At 38.9% G+C, this 18498-nt stretch overlaps 1 protein-coding gene across 1 annotated transcript; it reads left to right on the forward strand.

The window, feature by feature from the left end:
* The first annotated feature begins 51 nt into the window (after positions 1-51).
* On the forward strand, positions 52-18492 carry LOC145495445 (uncharacterized). The gene is made up of 10 exons (XM_081475062.1): positions 52-401; positions 476-562; positions 10167-10241; positions 10727-10839; positions 11681-11725; positions 12395-12485; positions 13475-13526; positions 13929-14057; positions 14852-15009; positions 17919-18492. The coding sequence occupies exons 1-10, from the start codon at positions 183-185 to the stop codon at positions 18006-18008; spliced, it is 1059 nt and encodes a 352-aa protein (XP_081331188.1). The 5' UTR covers positions 52-182; the 3' UTR covers positions 18009-18492.
* Positions 18493-18498: the final 6 nt, after the last annotated feature.

Here is an 18498-nt window from a genome sequence, read left to right on the forward strand (position 1 = left end):
TGATTGGTTCATATTGTTCGAACTATTAGATTTTCTGATTGGTCAAATTAAGGTAAGGAGATTTTGGCCTTTTATGTTGCGTTCGAGAACCGGGCGCAAAATTCATAATGTTACAGTTGGAAAGGCAGTATTTCATGCCTTTTCGAATCCAGAAGTGAAAATGCAATTTGATGTAGCAAAATATGGTTCTAAAGGATTCAGCCCAGGTACCTAAGCAGGAAATTCAACCCTCCTCTCGGTCACAAGACCTGGGTGAGGACGATAACGCACTGAAAGATCAAGTGGCAAAGCCACTTTTTCTAGGAAGCAACCAACTGAAACACATTATCTCTGGAGGGATTGCTGGTGCAGTATCCAGAACATGCGTCTCACCGTTAGAAAGAGTGAAAATACTTCTACAGGTTAGCTTGAAAATTCAGTGTCAGGTCGCTACGTTAACGTTAAAATGAGACGGTCTTTTCGATTTATTTCGTAGATTCAAGTCAGGAATCCAAAATTTTCAGGAGTTGGTGCAACTTTGATCAAGATAGGCAAAGAAGAAGGATTAAGAGGTTATTTCAAGGTAGACATTGATTTCGTTTGTTTTTGCTCGTTGGCCTCATGGTACGTAGGTGATCAGAGTCAGGGGCGACAGGAACTGGGGGGAATGGATGCCCATACATGACGGGTCACGATCAAGGGTCACCCCTACAATATTTGCTATCTAACCCTAACCCTAACCTAACCTTTTTCTCTGCCTAACCCTAAGCTAACCCTTTATACTAAACTTAATATACAAAAATACTGAAATGTTGCATAAGTCTTAATCTGCATGCCCTTGGAGTCCTCATCAATCACCAGGAGTGTAAGGGAAGGGGGCGGGGGAGGAGTGGGGGTGCTAAATATCACATTACCGCAAAAGTACAAAAAAAGTCAGAAAACACTGAATGTTACAGCTACTGTAGATCCCATTTTGTGAAAATAAATTTATTTCTAACCTCACCGAAATAATAAAGAATATCAAACCAGTTACAGTTGAAGTAAACTGTTCACAGCAGCCCTCTATTTTCTCATATTTTTATTGAATCGTTGAACATATGGATAGACTCGCAAGAGAACTGAACACTGCGTGAAATGGGAGACTTGACAAGGTAGGAAGAGGAGACCAAGAAGAATATAGGCTGGGGCTGTAGACATCTTTGGAAAAAAGTGAATTCCCTGTTTCTCCAGAAATGCAAAATTCCCATTGGTTGAAAGGCAACTTGTAAAAGTGCCGTCAACTTGACATCGGCCGATCATGATTGTATCCAGGCACGTTTGGCAGCTCACAGCAGTTGTCATCTTTGAAGCAGTGTTAAACTGAAGTAGTGTTCTTGAAACTTGGCACCAGAAATGTACATCACAAAAGAAACCAAATGACACCCATAGTGTCATTGCCAAGGAAACTCTCTTGGTTCCAATCTCTTTCTGTCAAAAACCAAACATCCTCATTTTCAACCCTTTAAAGTGGGACAGAGGGTCCTGCTTGGAACAGACATTGTCTTAACTCTCATCATTAGATTGGCTGGGGTAGATGGTTCTTGGTTAAGACAAAAACTGGGAATTTCAGTTTTAATTAAGACAGGACCAGCAGCAAAACTGTTGTCATGGCAACAACACATAGGGTGTCATTTTGTTTCTTTTGTGATGAACATTTCTGGTGCCAAGTTTGAAGAACGCTGCTCATAAATATTTCCAGAGATATTTTACCACTTTAGTTTCAAACCTCATACCATCATCACTTTCCTAATTTGCATAATGTCATTATCTCTAAAACAAAAAAAGATATTCCAAAAAGGAAAACACCATTCTTCTGAAAAGACTTTCAAATAAGGGGCAATCATTTTTCATTTCATAGGCACTTTAAACAAGCAATTTACCACTCAAATTTAATCGGTCCAATATATTTAATTAGTCAAGAGGTAGAGCTGTTAACAATAAAAATACTTTTTTTCAAAGATCTCTACAGTGTCTCTTTTCTTCATTTGGCTTGCTTCGCTCACCTTCCTGCCTCCACCCCCACCTGCTTCCCGCTCACTTAGTTAGGCTTGTTCTTTCTCATGGGTTAAAAAATAGAGATGCTATGAACAGTCTTCAGTTGAAGCTGTCTAATAGCTAGGGGCCGCACCAAAAGGACAAAGTTTAGTATCATTATTACAGAGGTGTGTATTTATTTTGAATTTTTACTTTGCACTGTCGTGCCATAAAAAATAATAATAATTAAGTACATGTAACCATTCAATATTTAGATAAAGTCAAGAATCTGGGATATACCTGTATATATATACATGATAAATGATTGTTATACAGTCATGTCAAGATTTAGGTCTGACTGTTTTTTGTTTTTTTTTTGGGAAGGTGAGGGAAATATCACCAGAATTTATAGAGTTTTCTTGTGAGATGCCATGTTGATGTCACTCAGAGCAACATCAACAATCATGATAGTAGTCTTATAGTAATAAAAATCTATCATTGCTTCAGGATTGCTGTAACTAGATTAATAATAAGATTATTATTAGGTGGGTTCATACTAGCTTAGTAAGTAGACCTTAAAGTGCCACTGAAACGAAATTTTCGTACTCTCTTTTATTATCCCAATCTATAGTTTCAAACGTGCTTAAAGTAATGGTGAACTTTATTTCTGCCAAATCCTAACGGAAAGTGCTTTTTTTAGATGTTGAAATCGACTTTTTGGAGCAAAACTGTGTCCGGGCTCTGGAACCGAGTTTAAGGACCTTGTGACGTCACTGGTTGTATTCACGCAAGAAGCGCTATAGATTCTCTCTTGTTTTCACTTGAGTTATTCAAGTTTATTCTTCATATTGTCGATACCTACTAGTTTTCTACCTTATAATTTCTGTCCAGCCTTGACAGGAAATACACATCATAAACGTTGGAGGGCGCCAGAGAGTGTAGATTCACCAGAATAAATGCTACAGATTATAACAGCTCAGTATACTTTTCGAACATCTTGAGTACTCGATTGGAGATTTCGAAGACGAGTGTGGCAACTTTTATATCACGTCCTGAAGCCTAAACACCATATTTCGTTGTCTGTTTTCAGCCTGGTTCTGAAATTTGGATTCTCACGTTTATCTAAGGTCTATTAACAAGGTTCGAATATATCCTCGGCAACTTTACTGCATTAAAAGTTGTAAGCGCATCAGCCATCCGCACAATCACGAAGTTGTTAACGGTCCACAAGCTTTGAGTCGAGTACTTCTTTGCACACTGAGGGCATCTTTTTATGATACTAATAAGTGAGAGTTCTTGTGGTAGACAAAATGTATCTTTGAAAATTGTGATCCGCAGCAGGGTTTGCTTTATCGCCGCATACGTATCAGTGTAAACAAAGCGGGAATTTCGCTTCTCTTTTACACGTATCTCCCAATTGCAATATTTCACGGCCGATGGATTACTTTGAGTTCTTTAGCACATACTTATGTCTATGATCTTCATTTAATGATATCCAAGTTCAAAACAGTTCGTTAAAACATCACTAGTTTACACTCCTTTCGAAGGTTCATTAAACAGAATTTGAACTAATTTGCATATATGACCCTTTCGCCGCCAACATTGCCACGCTTTCTCTCGTTTCCTGAAAACATACCTGTAGGGTCATGGCAGCTTAGTTTACCTTTATAGTTTAAATTCGCTCCCTCATATAAAAGAAGAGGGTTTCTTAAATTGTTGCTGTTGTGATAACTTGTAGGATGTAGCAGATACAACTGGCCTAAAGGTCACTGTGGCACAATCTCGTCCGCCGTGAAACTCACAAAGCGTCCGGTTTCCTCGAAGCGAAGCAACTCGAAAACTCGAAGCGTTGTTGCTGCAATTCATGCAGCAGCAGTCCGGATAATATTTTCAAAAGCCACTTTCTCTTGTTTTCATGTCTTTTCTTTTTTCCTTGATGAGTGTAGATATTGTTTAATTGAGTGCTGGCATTTCACCAAGAGTCCCGATCATTTTGCGATCTAAGAACTCCCACTCGTTTGCTTGCTTACATAAAACATCCTGCAAATATCCAATTAAATAGACTGGAAAGCCCCAGGATCGACTCTCGATCTCTTCATGTCTAAGGCTACTGTGATTATCTGCTTTACAGTTCTGAGATGTCCTTAAGATGTTTTTTGGGGGGCTTCGAACAGTAATCTCTTCTCCCATAATCACTCTAAATTTTCAGCGCAGCATGAGAGTAATACAACCAGTGACGTCACTAGGCTGTTTTGGCCGCGCCAAAATGGCCGCCAATTTTGGGCTTAACCAGCCAACTTCGAACGGCTGAAAAAGCAGTTTTCGCTTACCGCATGCGAAAAAAAAGTTTGCAGTGTTTCCAAGTAAGGTTGAAACTTTATTACTAAGCAAAAATCTCACATACAAAAATTTCGTTTCAGTGGCACTTTAAGTACACAAAGACCTCAAGTATACTTGAGATCACATATGTTCACTTACCTTGATAAGCGTTCATATTTAAAATCCTAAGTATACTTCAAGTGACAGAGCCGTCAATCAAATTACTCGCCAAGTATATTAAGCATATGCGTGAGTGCGGCAAAGATTTAAACATCTATTTTACATCATGCGACCTCAAAAGCTCAAAATTGCTTTTATTATTTGGCTTTTATTTCCCTTGCTGCAATGACAGTGGGCTATGCTGCTTCACCAAGCTTATCACTTTCTCGTTGTTGAGGAAGACTTTAGAATGCGACAAAGAAACCAACGCCGGATTATGTTGATGCTTTTCCGCCAAATGAGTCAAAATGCGCCACGAAGAAGAAGAGCTTGGGTTTGGCCACGTCCACAAAACTGGTTCCGTAGTTTGTTGGCAAATCCAGCACTAAATTTTCTTTGGAAAGAACATTTTAGAGTGACACGCGAAACCTTCGATTACTTATGTGACCTTGTGAGGGTGAACTTACAAAAGCAACACACGAGGTTCCGAGATCCGGTCAGCGTGGAGGAAAGAGTTGGTCTTTCACTCTGGCGACTGGCAACAGGCAACAGCTACAGAAGTTGTGGTTTACAATTTGGCCTTGGAAAGTCAACAACGAAAATTATTTGTAGCGAGTTCGAACAAGCCATTTTTAATTTGAAAAACTGCTTTATAAAATTTCCTTTGACAACTCAGGAAATCCGGAACAAAATGGACGAGTTTGAGGAATCTTATGGAATACCCCAAATAATGGGAGCAATCGACGGGTGTCATATAGAAATAAATGCGCCACCAGACAATCATGAAGATTATTTTAATCGCAAGCAACACTACAGTGTGAATCTGCAAGGCATAGTCGATGCAAACTTAAAATTTATCCATGCTACAGTAGGGTATCCTGGCAGTATACATGATGCGCGGGTTCTAATTAGGCTAAGCGGTCTTTATGATATAGCACAAAATGAGCAGATTCTTAGCGGTCCAACATGCAATATAAATGGAATAGAAACCAGGCCACTTCTAGCTGGCGATAGTGCCTATCCACTCACAAGCTGGCTAGTGAAGCCGTACCCAGAGAGAGGACGTCTCACTCCTGGGAAGAGAAAGTTTAACTTAAAGTTAAGCGCATTGCGCTGTGTTGTAGAACGAGCATTTGGTATGTTAAAAGGCTGTTGGAGAATTGCGTTGAAAAAGGTTGAACAAAAAACAAGCACTTTGAAAAAAACCGTGATTGCAGCATGCGTTTTGCACAACATTTGTATTGAAAGGGGTGACCTATATGACACCGACAACAGCGATTCAGATGATAGTTCTGACGACGACACTGATGGAAGAATTGGCATTGAAACTGGCAACGACATTCGAGAAGCGCTAAAAGACTATGTACGCGATAATTTGTAAATAAACTTGTCAGATTAAAGCGTTAAAAATTGCTATTGGATTTAGTCTTAGCATGCTCCTTGGCAACAACAGAACAATAAAAATTAGATAATTAAAACTACTTCGATGCTAAATCCTTAAATATGTCTTTGAAGCCAGCAAGTATCGCGTTCGTTTGCTCCATTTGCCTGTTTTGGGATTCTTGGAACATTTCTGCAGAACGTTCAAATTGAGCATTGTCCTGTTCCATACTACGCTCCCACATCTCTACAAAGGTAGTCTGCCAATCGGTTGTCTTATTTTCTGCGGGGACATCTCGCCGCCTTGGTTTTCCCTTACACCCAGACTTTTCCTGCGTTTCTGCCTTTCTTTTCTCGCTGCTCCTTTGAACACTAATTTCTTCAGAAGTTTCCTCAGCATCATCAAATGAAAGGTTTTCGTTCTCAACTACTGATGCGTTGTCATCATCCTCGGCACTGAAGGTAGAGCTGCCCTCGATTGCCATTTTCGAAGGATCGATGCTGTCGCGATGTCCCATCACTTCTTCAAAACTGTCATAATACGGGAAGCCGTCTTTGATTTTCTTAATTCCAGCTTCTCCAGTTGAATGAGATCACTGTTCTAGCGGCTTATATTCATACTCTAAATTTTGTTGGCGCTTCTTGACCTGCTGAAGGGTTCTTTGGCTTTCTGGATGACTTTCTTTGTACGAAGAATAGATCTTGTTCCAGATTTTGATTTTCTCTCGTTGAGAAGCTCCTCGCAGCTTACTGTATCTCAATCCCCAAGCTTCTAAAAGATCTTTGGTTTCTCCTTCGGTCCAGTCAGCGGACTTAACATGAGCTTTTTTCCCTTTTTTATTTCCCACGGCTAGCACATCGGAATCACTCACGGCTGGAGACTGAGGAGACGGCATGCTCGTTGCAAGTGGAATCGGTGATTGCATGTGCTGTGGTACCATGTTAGCAAACTGATTTGTATCGAGTGCAGGCTGTCAACCTCCTGGTTGGCTCAATTGCGGCTCAGATGGACGATAAAACGAGGCGCTCATTGGAGGAAATGGCCAATATTGACCGCCATTCATATGCTGCCCTGGATTTGCTACTCTCGCAAACCGTCTATTCAAGTTATCACTAAAGGAAAAAAAATCACCATTGTGAGCATGTGAATTTTCGATATGATTGAACCGGGGTGCGAATAACTTACATGACTCCATGGTCTAAGTAGTCATCATCGCGGTCCAACGCACGCAAGTTGGGTCGAAAGTGACTGAAGCCGGAGTTGTCCATTTCCTTTGTTTTTTCGTGTCCTTGAAAGCTGAAGGCGTCAAGCAAGCAAGCAGATCGAAATGATGTGCGTGTTGTACAAGTCTTGCATGTACTGATATGCCATCGAAAAATACATTTGATTGACATTCAATTTCCTGAAATTGTTTTGATAGTGCGTAAGTGCGCCAGTAAGGATGGTTGAAAAATACTTGAAAGTGCACCTTGGCTCTTTTGAAAAAGATGCGTTGCCACGACTACAAAGTAGGCTACTTACGTTGAAATTGGACCCGTTCACATCTGAAGTAAGATTCAAGTATACTAAAGGTCTACTTACTAAGCTAGTATGAACCCACCTATTGATCCTTATTTCATATTTTGTTTAATGCAAAGACTGTTCCAATAGCAAAACTTAAAAGATAAGACTCTTTTGACCTACTGTAGATGACGGCTTCATCAGGCTGCTATTTTAATGCCACACCATGCGAAAGCAAGCTTAGAAATTTAAACATGATCTACTACAAAACAAAGAACCCTGTTGAGTTAAAACTTGTAAGATGTGATGTTCTTAGAAGCTCTCTTATCATGAAACTAAATATTCTGAGTTTAAAGTGCACTCATAACCCCCAATTCTTTTTTCGCTAAAACCAATCTACTTCAAAATATGTCTGCGAAAAAAAATATTAGATTCAGTTAAATCTTCGATTTTCTTTGCCCCGACGAGATCTGGAAAATAGCACCAAAACGCCGTCATTTTGTTTGCGCGACCAAGTTTGAGGAGAATGGGTCCAGCGGCTATTGTGATGTCTACCCAGGAAGGTTTAATATCTCACGTCCTCTCATTTCCTTCAGGAGGGTGCAATTCACATTAAAATAGTGCACAGAAACGCCTTCCAGAAGTACTATCAGCTCTTGCAGCAATTTCCCAGATTTAAAGAAAGATATACTGTACAATTTACAGGCAATGATCGGTCAATGGTACAATAAAGACATAAACGGTGGTTGATTTTGTCGAACCAAAACAAGCGAAGTGAGTCTGTGAGAACCATTGAAGAGCTCTCACTGGAATTTGTTCTGCAGACTTTCAAATGCTATTTTCAAAATTTTCTGCTTAAAGGCAACCAAAAATTTGTAGAAATACTACTGACAACCTATATCTTCCAATCCTGCAGTATTTATAACATAGCCGGTAAAGTTACATGTATGACCAACATATACTGATATGTAAAATTAATAGGTTGCAGCTGTACACTGCCAACCAACACTTATTTCTCTTTCAATTTAGATAATACTGTAGTCGAAGATTAATCCTTTAGAATTACGTGATAACAAAATTGTTAGACTCACAGAGTTTTTCGAAGGTTTGGAAATCAGCAGTGCGACAAACATCCTGTGCAATACTGTATAGTGTCGAAAATGTGGCTGCATAACATTATATTATCTGCAGACCGCTTAGGGAACACATCCTTTTTGCTTATCTGATGAATTTCACGGCACACTTTGAGAAAAATGTACATTTGTTATTTGGAGTTATGACTTAAAATGTGTGACAATGTGAAATTGGTAATTGTATGAAATGTTTCCTTGGTTCTGGCTTCAAGATACAGGTCCAAATATTTCTATGATTTTCAATCGATCAAAGCCAGTGTTTTGGTTGAGCTCTCTATAATCACAGTCAAAGTATGGGCCAGGCCAATTCTTAAATAGAACTGAGTCAAAACAAGCTTTATACCCACCGAGTTGACAGACTAAATGTTAAATAGAAGCTCGGTTTTGCAAAAGGATCAACTTTTAGAACAAAGAGCCCCTCAAAGAAGACGCGACAAGAGTACCTACATGCGGAGGTCATTAAGTCTTGAAAACTGCAACACTTAAGTTGCTCTTATAAACATAAAGCATTCCAGAAAGTAAAACACAAACTGGATTTAATAGAACAAACATACCTTGACAAACTACATTCTCACTGTTTAGGACAAAATAATGTAAATGGGCCATGAGCACCGTGCATGGGAATATTGTGGTTATGTGCTGAAATTACACAGTTGTCGAACGTGCTTGATCAAAGTGTATTTTGGAGTCTTCCGAATCGAAACTTAACTCTGACTCCAGTGACGAAAAAGAAAAAAAACTTGGACATTTCAGTCCCAAAAATAAATTTGGAACAACTAGTTTTGTTTTCCATTTTCTCGAGAAAATACAGAGAGCTGACTGAGGTGCTACTGTGTTTGGTTCCTGAGTAGACGTCATCAGCAACTGCTGCCTCAGACTCCGTAAACGTGGTCGCACAACAATTCAAGCGTGACTCTGAAAGGGTATAGAAAGTCGAGGATTCAAGCAAATTCAAAAATTTTTTCACCCAAATGCTTCGAATAACAAGTGGATTCGTTTTAGCGCAAAAAAAATTTTGGGAGTTAGGTGAACTAACATTTAATAGTATTTAAACATCACAAATTCTCCTGCTGCATCACGCTATCTTCAGTCTACCAATGTCTGCCTTTAGCATCCAGGTGCATGTACTCTGTGTCAGTCCTTGCCAGCTTGAGCAATGTCTAGATATATATTAAAAATGTGGTTTTATTCAAAAATGTCATTACAATAATTTTATTGAGACTTTACTCTACAGAGATCCATGTAGACTAGATACATGTCTGCAGGGGTTTCTTTAAGGGCTGGGCACTGGGCAAACTGACTGTCTGTGAAGATGATTTTGCTTGCCTGGTTTGACCATCTAGAAGAAAGTTTTTCAGTAAAGTCTAACAGTGAATTTAGTTCAAAAAGTTCTGGCTGCCTGTCCTGCTGAAAATGTTAATGTAACCCTTGTGTCTGGCTGGTTGTTGTTCAGTTTTGAATATTTTCACGTGCAAGTAACATCATAACAATTATTTAGAAGTTATCTTCTAAGGAAAGCTACATGCTTTATCAGTAAATGGAATTTGTCAGGTCGAAGATCGAGCATGTGAAGAGAAAAAATAGTACATTTTTACAATTGTTGATAACTCAGACGTAGTCTTCAATGAATTTATACACATGTGTATGTAAATTTATATTTCAATCAATCTCTTTTCCTGTAGGGGAATGGTACAAACGTACTGAGAATAATTCCGTACTCTGCAGTACAGTTTGCTGCTTATGAAGAGTTCAAGAAGGTATGAAATTCTCTTTGTCTATCAATTCTTTCTTGGGTGGAGTGCTCCCTTTTATTTCTAATCAGGAGTGACGCCGAAAAATTGTGCCAAAATTTTAGTTACATAATATGTTTGATTTCTACCAAATTTTAAGGAGAAGCGTTACTACTGTTTTAGCCAATCACCTGCTGAGTTTTAGACAGGAACTGGTGACATATTCAGGAAAATTTGACTGTACTTTTCAAAAAGCATCTGCTGCAAAGAAAATGTATCCTATTTACACTAACTTGATTGAGCCAAATCGTTTTGCGATTACCAACCAAAAAAATGTATCACGAAGGGAAGTCTAGCAACAAAGAGAGTGTACTTGACAGAGAACTTGAAAATGAAAGCATCATCAGTGGAAGTCAGAGGTGAGTTTTGCTAAATGATCCAGCTCAAAGGTTAATACACAAGTGAACTTATTTGTACATCTGGCTTTATTTAATTAGTTCTCTTATTTTTAGCTCCTAAAGATCTCAGAAGATCTTCAGACTCAGACTCCAGTGAGAAGGCTTGTGGCTGGAGGATTAGCTGGAACAACATCTGTCATTGCTACATATCCACTTGATCTTGTGAGGTAAGTTAAATATCATAATGAAGTGAAGTGCTCATTACAGCGCAATTACTTGTCAACCGTTTCCCTTGTTGCCTTTGTGGTATGGCAACTAAATTGGGTCAATGGCCTCTGTGGTGTTGTCGATGGACCAATTTCGATAAATTAAAATTCAAAATGCAATAGACCTCAGCACGATGCTCTAGGGAATAAACACGTCTGCAGTTATTCCTCAGCGCCTCGCGCTTAGGTTTATTGTTTTAGGCTGAATTTTAATATATCGAAATTGGTCAATTTTTTTGTCAATGAAACCTTAAATTAAGCAAACTCATAATAAGTTGGAAAGTTTATTACCTACAGACTGAGTATTTTTAGTTTAGGAATTCTTTATTAATAAATATGCCAAAAGAAACATGCTCAGTATCGTATGTCTGGACTTACAATTTCATGTACAACTAACTGCTATAAAAAAACTAATTAGTAACAAACTATTTACAAATGTATTGATATTAATGAAGCCACACTGGAGTTTGGTAAATTGCAGGTTAGGGGTTAAGTGATTTTTTTTTTTTTTTCATCGTAGTGGTGGTCCATCAGTGATATAAGTTATAACTTGGCTCCACAATGACTTAGAGAATTATATTATTTTCAAATTTAATTCGCCAGTGTGCCAGATAGCTTGGGACTAGTGGATTTTGCAGTGTAGTGGATTCTGTATGTAAATGTTACTTACCAGTGGGCAAGTGTCTAGATTTTGGGAGAAAATGTCTTATTAGAATGAAATAATCAATCATCCTACTGAGAAATGTTGGGGGAATACTGAGAATGATTGCATATTTACTTTCACTGATTGATAATTTTGTAGGACAAGATTAGCAGCCCAAGGTAATGGGGCAGAAAGAAGATACAGGTTTGATCACAAATATGTACTTTGAAGTTTGAATTTGAAATTAACGGATTTTACAAACACCTTAAGTTATAACAAATTATTTATCCAACAGACTGATGTGATATTAGAAGATCCCAATTTATATTTAATTAAAAGTTTGGGCCCAGAGTGACCAAAGTGCAGTACATATCCTTTAGCCAGTGAACTTAGAATCAAAATGAATTATGAAACAGTCTTGTGGCAATTCCTGGACAACTCATCACTGTTTTAACTTTTAATTATTATTAAGATATCAAATTGTTAATTATTGCCAGTAGGTAAAGGTAAAGCTAAGTGGCCCATCAGGCTGGAGCTTATCCCAGTGGCTGTAACATGTAGCAGCTAGCAGTAGCTCTACTCCCCCCTGGATAGAATGCCAGTCCATCGCAGGGTTACCTCTAGCATTAAGTTCACTGGTGCCCATATATACACCTGAGTGGAGAGGGGCACTGTGGGAGTGCAGTGTCTTGCTCAAGAACACAACACAGTGTCCCTGGCCAGAGCTCAAACCTGCACTGCTCATTCAGGAGACACTTTTTTCTTGAGCTTTACATAGGCCTTCTGGTCATAAGATGCTAGAGTTGACACAAATGATTAATAGATAAATAATATAAAATAGTTATAAATATGTAACATTGTCTGATTTCACAGAAATATTTCCCATGCTTTCCAAACAATTTTGAAAGATGAAGGAGGACTTTTCAGTGGTTGTCTTTACAAAGGACTGCCGCCCACTGTAATGGTATGTTTAACTACAGCTGTTGAACCCTTATTAAGCTGTCATCCTTGGCAAAGTGTGAGGTTGCTGCTTAAAAGGGGTTGGTCTCTTTAGAGGGGTTCATCTGGTATTGCCACGAGACTTAATAACAATGTCAATTTATTCAAATACAGACGTGCTTGAAGGCTTGTGGTTGTTGCACATAATAAAGTCTAATGGACATGAAATCACGTCAAAACAATCATGATAATAAAAATTTGTGTTCGAAAGTTTTCGTCAGTTGTCAATTTCTATTTCAGACTCGTCACCTTTTCCAAAACAAAGACAAACTACCTGTATTATAGTTTGGGTGCCTCTTTATAGGGGTAAGGAGAAAAAAAACTCATTGGGATGACCAAAAGGTGGCCAGTTAGTAGGGGTTTATTTGCAGTATTTTAATCTCAGTACTGACGGATAACCGGCCACTTAAAAATATTAAGGGGTGGCCACCAAAATGACAGAGTTACATCCAGTAAACCTACATTTTTTCCCAAATAGTGAACCAAAACCTCATCCTCCTACCAAAGACACTTTTTTAAGAGTGTCCACTTCCCTCAAGTGACTGAAAGACCAACAAAGCGAGAATACAAGAATACAAAAACGTTTTTTTAACGTTACTTTAGATTCCCTCAAAAGGAGAGAAGGAGAACTTCTCTGCTCTTGGCTGAGTAAAACATAAGTTCAAAGGAAGTGCTTTCGAAAGCCATTTATATCTGACATCAAAATGAACGCAGTTCTTTGCATGAAACAACAAAAATGAACACCATTACTGATAAATACTTGTGTCGTAAGACACCAGACTGTAGTTATACTGTAGAATTCAAGTGTGCAATTCTGATTGGGGACAAAAAAGAGAAAAAAACGTGGAAGGAGAGCAAGGAGAGCAAGTTGTTTATTTTAGAATAGTAAGCTTTAAAGCTACAAATAAAACAGCACTCACAGCATTATGATCAGAAATACTGCCTTTTTTTTAGGGAATTGCCCCATACATTGGCTTGAATTTTGCAGTGTATGAAACATTGAAAGGTATTGTATGCGTATTTCGTAATTTTTTAAGGTCTCCAGGAATGTATGTGTTGTAACTGCGTTTGTCACTGAAATCGAAACAACTGCCATTGATGCCGCCAAAAGTGGCTGTTCACAAAAATAAGACAAAAGTGTGATATTACAGACTTTTACTCTAGCTTACTCATTTGTGTTGCATAATTTTATGTTTTGCCTGAAAACAAACTAAGGTATCATGTTTCAAATGTTTGCAAGAAAATTTAGAAAAGTGTAACTATCAAGTTTGGTGTGTCAATGTCTTGATGCAAAGAAATGGCACAGATAAGGTAAAACATGCTAGGTAACTGACAACTCCTTTGACTGGTTCATCACACTCTGCAATAATTTCCTTTCAGTCTCTGATTAATGTGTATTTTTGCTCAGATTTTGTCCTCGGGCATTTCATTGTGAGGGCTCGGGAAGCTGAGTTAAAGAGGATGGATAAGGATAAGGAGCTACCAGTTGTTGTCCGTCTTTTCTGTGGAGGATTGGCTGGTGGTATTTCTCAAACTGGTAAGTCAGGTTTTCCTCAAACTGGTTATTCAAGTATTTGTCAGACTGCTAAGTGGAGTCTGTTTTTTTTTTTAACTGGTAAGTAAGTTAACTCACTAACTAGTATGTCAGGTTCTCCTCAAACTGGTAATTTGGATTTTTTTTTTTTTGGATTCGGTTAGTCGGGTATTTCTCAGACTGGTAGGTCGAGTACTTCTCAAGCTGAAAAGCTGAGAAGTCGAGGGTTTTCGAACTAGATAGTAAACTGGTAAATCAGGTATTTCTCGTTAGATGAATGTTTGAAGTCAGTAAGAATAATTTTCTGCGTAAATGGACTTTTCTAAATATCCTAAGCATCGAAATTTTTTGAAACTCCGAAAAACACTCGTACCCACTGAAAAACGCTGGTACAACCTAATAGATTTGACTGAGCAGTGGAACCTTTGCTAACTAACCCATTGTTAGGGGGTCACTTTGTATTACCGGACCCTTGGTTGTGGTTTCAATCGCACACCAACACCACATTTTTAAGCTCCCATAAGCAGTCTCTGTGGACGCGTTTTTCTGGTCCCGAGGGTGTCCGCTAGGGAGATCTACTGGACTGTTGTAGGTCAGTCTTATAGACCATTAGTGGACTCGAACTAGCTTGCAAGTGAGGCTAATGCGGGGAGTCTGTTCAAATGCAAATGGCATTTATCTCCTTTCAATTATATTCCCCGGCATGAGCCTCTATTGCAAGCTAGTTCCAGTCCAATACCGAGCCGGAATACGAGTATGGTCTATTCAGCACGGCTGCGATTTGTTTTGCTTTTCAGTAACCTATCCATTAGACGTGGTGCGGCGACGCATGCAGATGAAGGGCATCAGTGGAGATTTGTTTGCATATACATCCACCAGACATGCATTCTCTATGATTGTGCAAGTAGAAGGCATCAAGGGGTTATATAAAGGAATGTGGCCAAATTTGCTCAAGGTAACCACAACAGCGTAATCAATATTCTAATGGTGAAAAATTCATCACGGTGCTTTACGGGCAAGGTAGTTAAGCAACACAGGAGTAAGCAACACGCGCAGACGCAGTAAGGTGTTGATAATACTTACGTTTCAGAAAAATTAGAAAGATTTCCTAACAAAAGGCGCTACCTAGCAACAGCTTACTTCGCCTGCATATGTTTCTTATGTTCTCCCGATCCAGAAAACTAGCCTTTGTATGTGATCAGTAACATGTTATCACAATAAGTGAATAAAGATGGTAAATTTTAAGCTCGGTAATATAATATATGAAAAGTGAACTGATCAACATGACACGAGCGTGGGACAAGGGAAAACTCTGAGTCCCCGACAGGAATCGAACCCATGACCTCCCGAAAACCGGACGGGCGCTCTATCTACAGAGCTATCCACTGAGCTACGAGAACTGATGGAGAGCAAGGTCATTTAACTGAGTTCATATATCACAAGTTTATATCACAAATTTCGGGATACGAAAATGACCGTCATATTCTGTCGCAATTCACTTTGAATACAAGCTTACTCGAGACTGTACTGGGAGAGTATTAGCCCTCGGTCTGTTTTGTACCGACCGAGCAGGCGTAGACCGGTATTTTTCAAGTACGGCCACAACGCTTTGTTGATAAGGTATATTTACGTCATGTTACCTAAGCCAGAGTCATACCGCACTATCACCCATGAATCATCGGCTTTCTACATTCCTTGGGATTGTAACTCACTTTACCTAAACATACATGTCAAAAACGTTTTAGTTTATATTTAGAAGGAACGTTATGCCTCGGAAATTTAAGAGGCCCTGCACCTAAGAAACGACCGATGATTTCCGGCTAAAAAATAAAATCGGCCTATTTTTATCTCCCAAGTAGAGGTTACCGAATACTATTTAAAAACGAATTTCTTTTGTTTCAGTTTCGCTTTAAACCAAAAATATCGAGCCGCAAAGTTTTTCCGTCTGAAAGCAGCAAAATCAGGCCGAAAATAAGCCCCCGCAAAAAACCGTTTAGAAATTACTATCGCAACGCAAAATAATGAGAAAACTACACAGTGTTGAAGAAAAAGGCCTTTTAATGCAATATCATTCGATAAACATCAAAAAACTGCCGAAGCGATTAACAAATAAAGTTTCAAATATTGCATACTAAATTAGATGGAGCGTTGGAGCTGATTTTAAAATAATTATTTCTCAAAAGTTCAACGCTTTTGAAAGCAATCACAGTGATGAATGAGACATTGGAGGGATACAAATCACGTTTCTGGAAAAACATTTTTCGGCCAAAGTATATTGACCTTGTACAAAGCGTTCAAAGTTACCGTTTTTATCGTTATCCTGCTACTTCGGCGAAACGCTTCTCTTTTGCCAATACGGCCGTGGATAGCGTGGTAAACGCCACTTTAAACCTTGCTAGGCATTCAGAGACTATCCTGAGTAGAAGGATGTAGAATTGAAAGAGAAAGGAAGATGAAAAATACGCAGAAAAAGAAAATAACTCGAAATTACCATCTGCTAACGAAAATGTCGTCGCGTGACAGCGGCCAATGACGTCATTTGTCACGTAAAGGTCGCAAGAGCGTGGGAAAACGAGTCTGCAATGTCCTTCGGGCGGTCAGCGGCTAGAGATCCAGTCGTGACCCATAACTCAGATCACGCTGCGGCCAAAACGGTGTGGCGGTTGGGGAAGTTTTTCTTTTTGAGTGACCATCATTTGTGAAAAATAACATAACATTGTTCCACTAAACGTTTTCTAGCCGGGAAAAATTGTTTTCCTATTTGTGCATTCGTTTGGATTCCACCGCTATTGATACAAATGACGTCAATGGCCGCTGTCACGCGACGACATTTTCCAGGTTCAACTTTCGTTAGCAGATGGTAATTTCGAGTTATTTTCTTTTTGTGTGTATTTTTCATCTTCCTTTCTCTTTTAATTCTACTTCCTTCTACTTAGGACGGTCTTTGAATGCCTAGCAAGGTTTAAAGTGGCGTTTACCACGCTATCCACGGCCGTATTGGCAAAAGAGAAGCGTTTCGCCGAAGTAGCAGGATAACGGTAAAAACGGTAACTTTGAACGCTTTGTACAAGGTCAATATACTTTGGCCGAAAAATGTTTTTCCAGAAACGTGATTTGTATCCCTCCAATGTCTCATTCATCACTGTGATTGCTTTCAAAAGCGTTGAACTTTTGAGAAATAATTATTTTAAAATCAGCTCCAACGCTCCATCTAATTTAGTATGCAATATTTGAAACTTTATTTGTTAATCGCTTCGGCAGTTTTTTGATGTTTATCGAATGATATTGCATTAAAAGGCCTTTTTCTTCAACACTGTGTAGTTTTCTCATTATTTTGCGTTGCGATAGTAATTTCTAAACAGTTTTTTGCGGGGGCTTATTTTCGGCCTGATTTTGCTGCTTTCAGACGGAAAAACTTTGCGGCTCGATATTTTTGGTTTAAAGCGAAACTGAAACAAAAGAAATTCGTTTTTAAATAGTATTCGGTAACCTCTACTTGGGAGATAAAAATAGGCCGATTTTATTTTTTAGCCGGAAATCATCGGTCGTTTCTTAGGCGCAGGGCCTCTTAAGTTACATACAAATTGCGCTTGAAGCATATACTGATAACAACGATGTGAAGTAGAATACGGTCATGAAATGAATTTCACATCTCTCTGAACTTACTCTTATTAACGACATGAATACAAAACAAGCTCTGGAAATGAAGACTTATAATGCGAAGAAGTTTTTTTTAGGGGCTTATTTCGGAAGGGGGAGGGGGCTCACGTTTTCGGGAGAAGGGAACATGATCGGAATTATCGGTTTGTTGCTGTTCTAATATGTTTACAAGATATTATTAAAGTTGGTTTGTTCCTCCTGCAGGTCGCGCCTCTTGTTGGAATTCAGTTTGTAACTTATGAGATCACTAAAGCCTTCTTGTATGGCCAAGGACTTCAACTGCCTTGGAGATGATCGCAGCTTTATCGAGGCTCATACGTGGACATCAGTGTGGCACATTCCCTGTGAATGCAGTGGCCACTCATCACCCCCCTACCCTCCCCTCAGAAACCCCATGCAAGCTACACCCCCCCCCTTAGAAACTCCATACCAGCCTGGAGCGATGACAGACGGCTATGTGTGGATGCTATTATAGTAAATTTAATACAAAAACTGAGTTTGACCTTAGCTTCAAGAATTTGCCGACTGAAACAAATCAGTTTATATTTCCTAATTCCAATTGCTTATTAATGGTTAAACGATTAAATAAAACGGAGTACATTATTTAAACCGTTTACAGGACGGAAGGAGTTGGAGAACAAGTCACAATTCGCTGTAGAAAAAAAACCTTTACTCCATGTTGTTATCGTTAGCAGCTAGTTCCTTTCAAACACTTGCAATTTCTCTATACCTCTATGCCAATGCAGTTGAACTGTTTTATTTATATATATCGAATGACGCAAAC

Source organism: Orbicella franksi, chromosome 8 (genome assembly GCF_964199315.1).
Source record: "Orbicella franksi chromosome 8, jaOrbFran1.1, whole genome shotgun sequence".
Classification (NCBI taxonomy): domain Eukaryota; kingdom Metazoa; phylum Cnidaria; class Anthozoa; order Scleractinia; family Merulinidae; genus Orbicella; species Orbicella franksi.

What these genes read in the sequence shown, in the direction of transcription:
- LOC145495445 (XM_081475062.1), top strand. Translation starts at nt 183, where the DNA reads ATGGTTCTAAAGGATTCAGCCCAGGTACCTAAGCAGGAAATTCAACCC. An exon ending in GAGTGAAAATACTTCTACAG is followed by an intron (nt 402 to 475) that starts GTTAGCTTGAAA and finishes TTTATTTCGTAG; the next exon opens with ATTCAAGTCAGGAATCCAAA. An exon ending in TATCCACTTGATCTTGTGAG is followed by an intron (nt 10,840 to 11,680) that starts GTAAGTTAAATA and finishes ATAATTTTGTAG; the next exon opens with GACAAGATTAGCAGCCCAAG.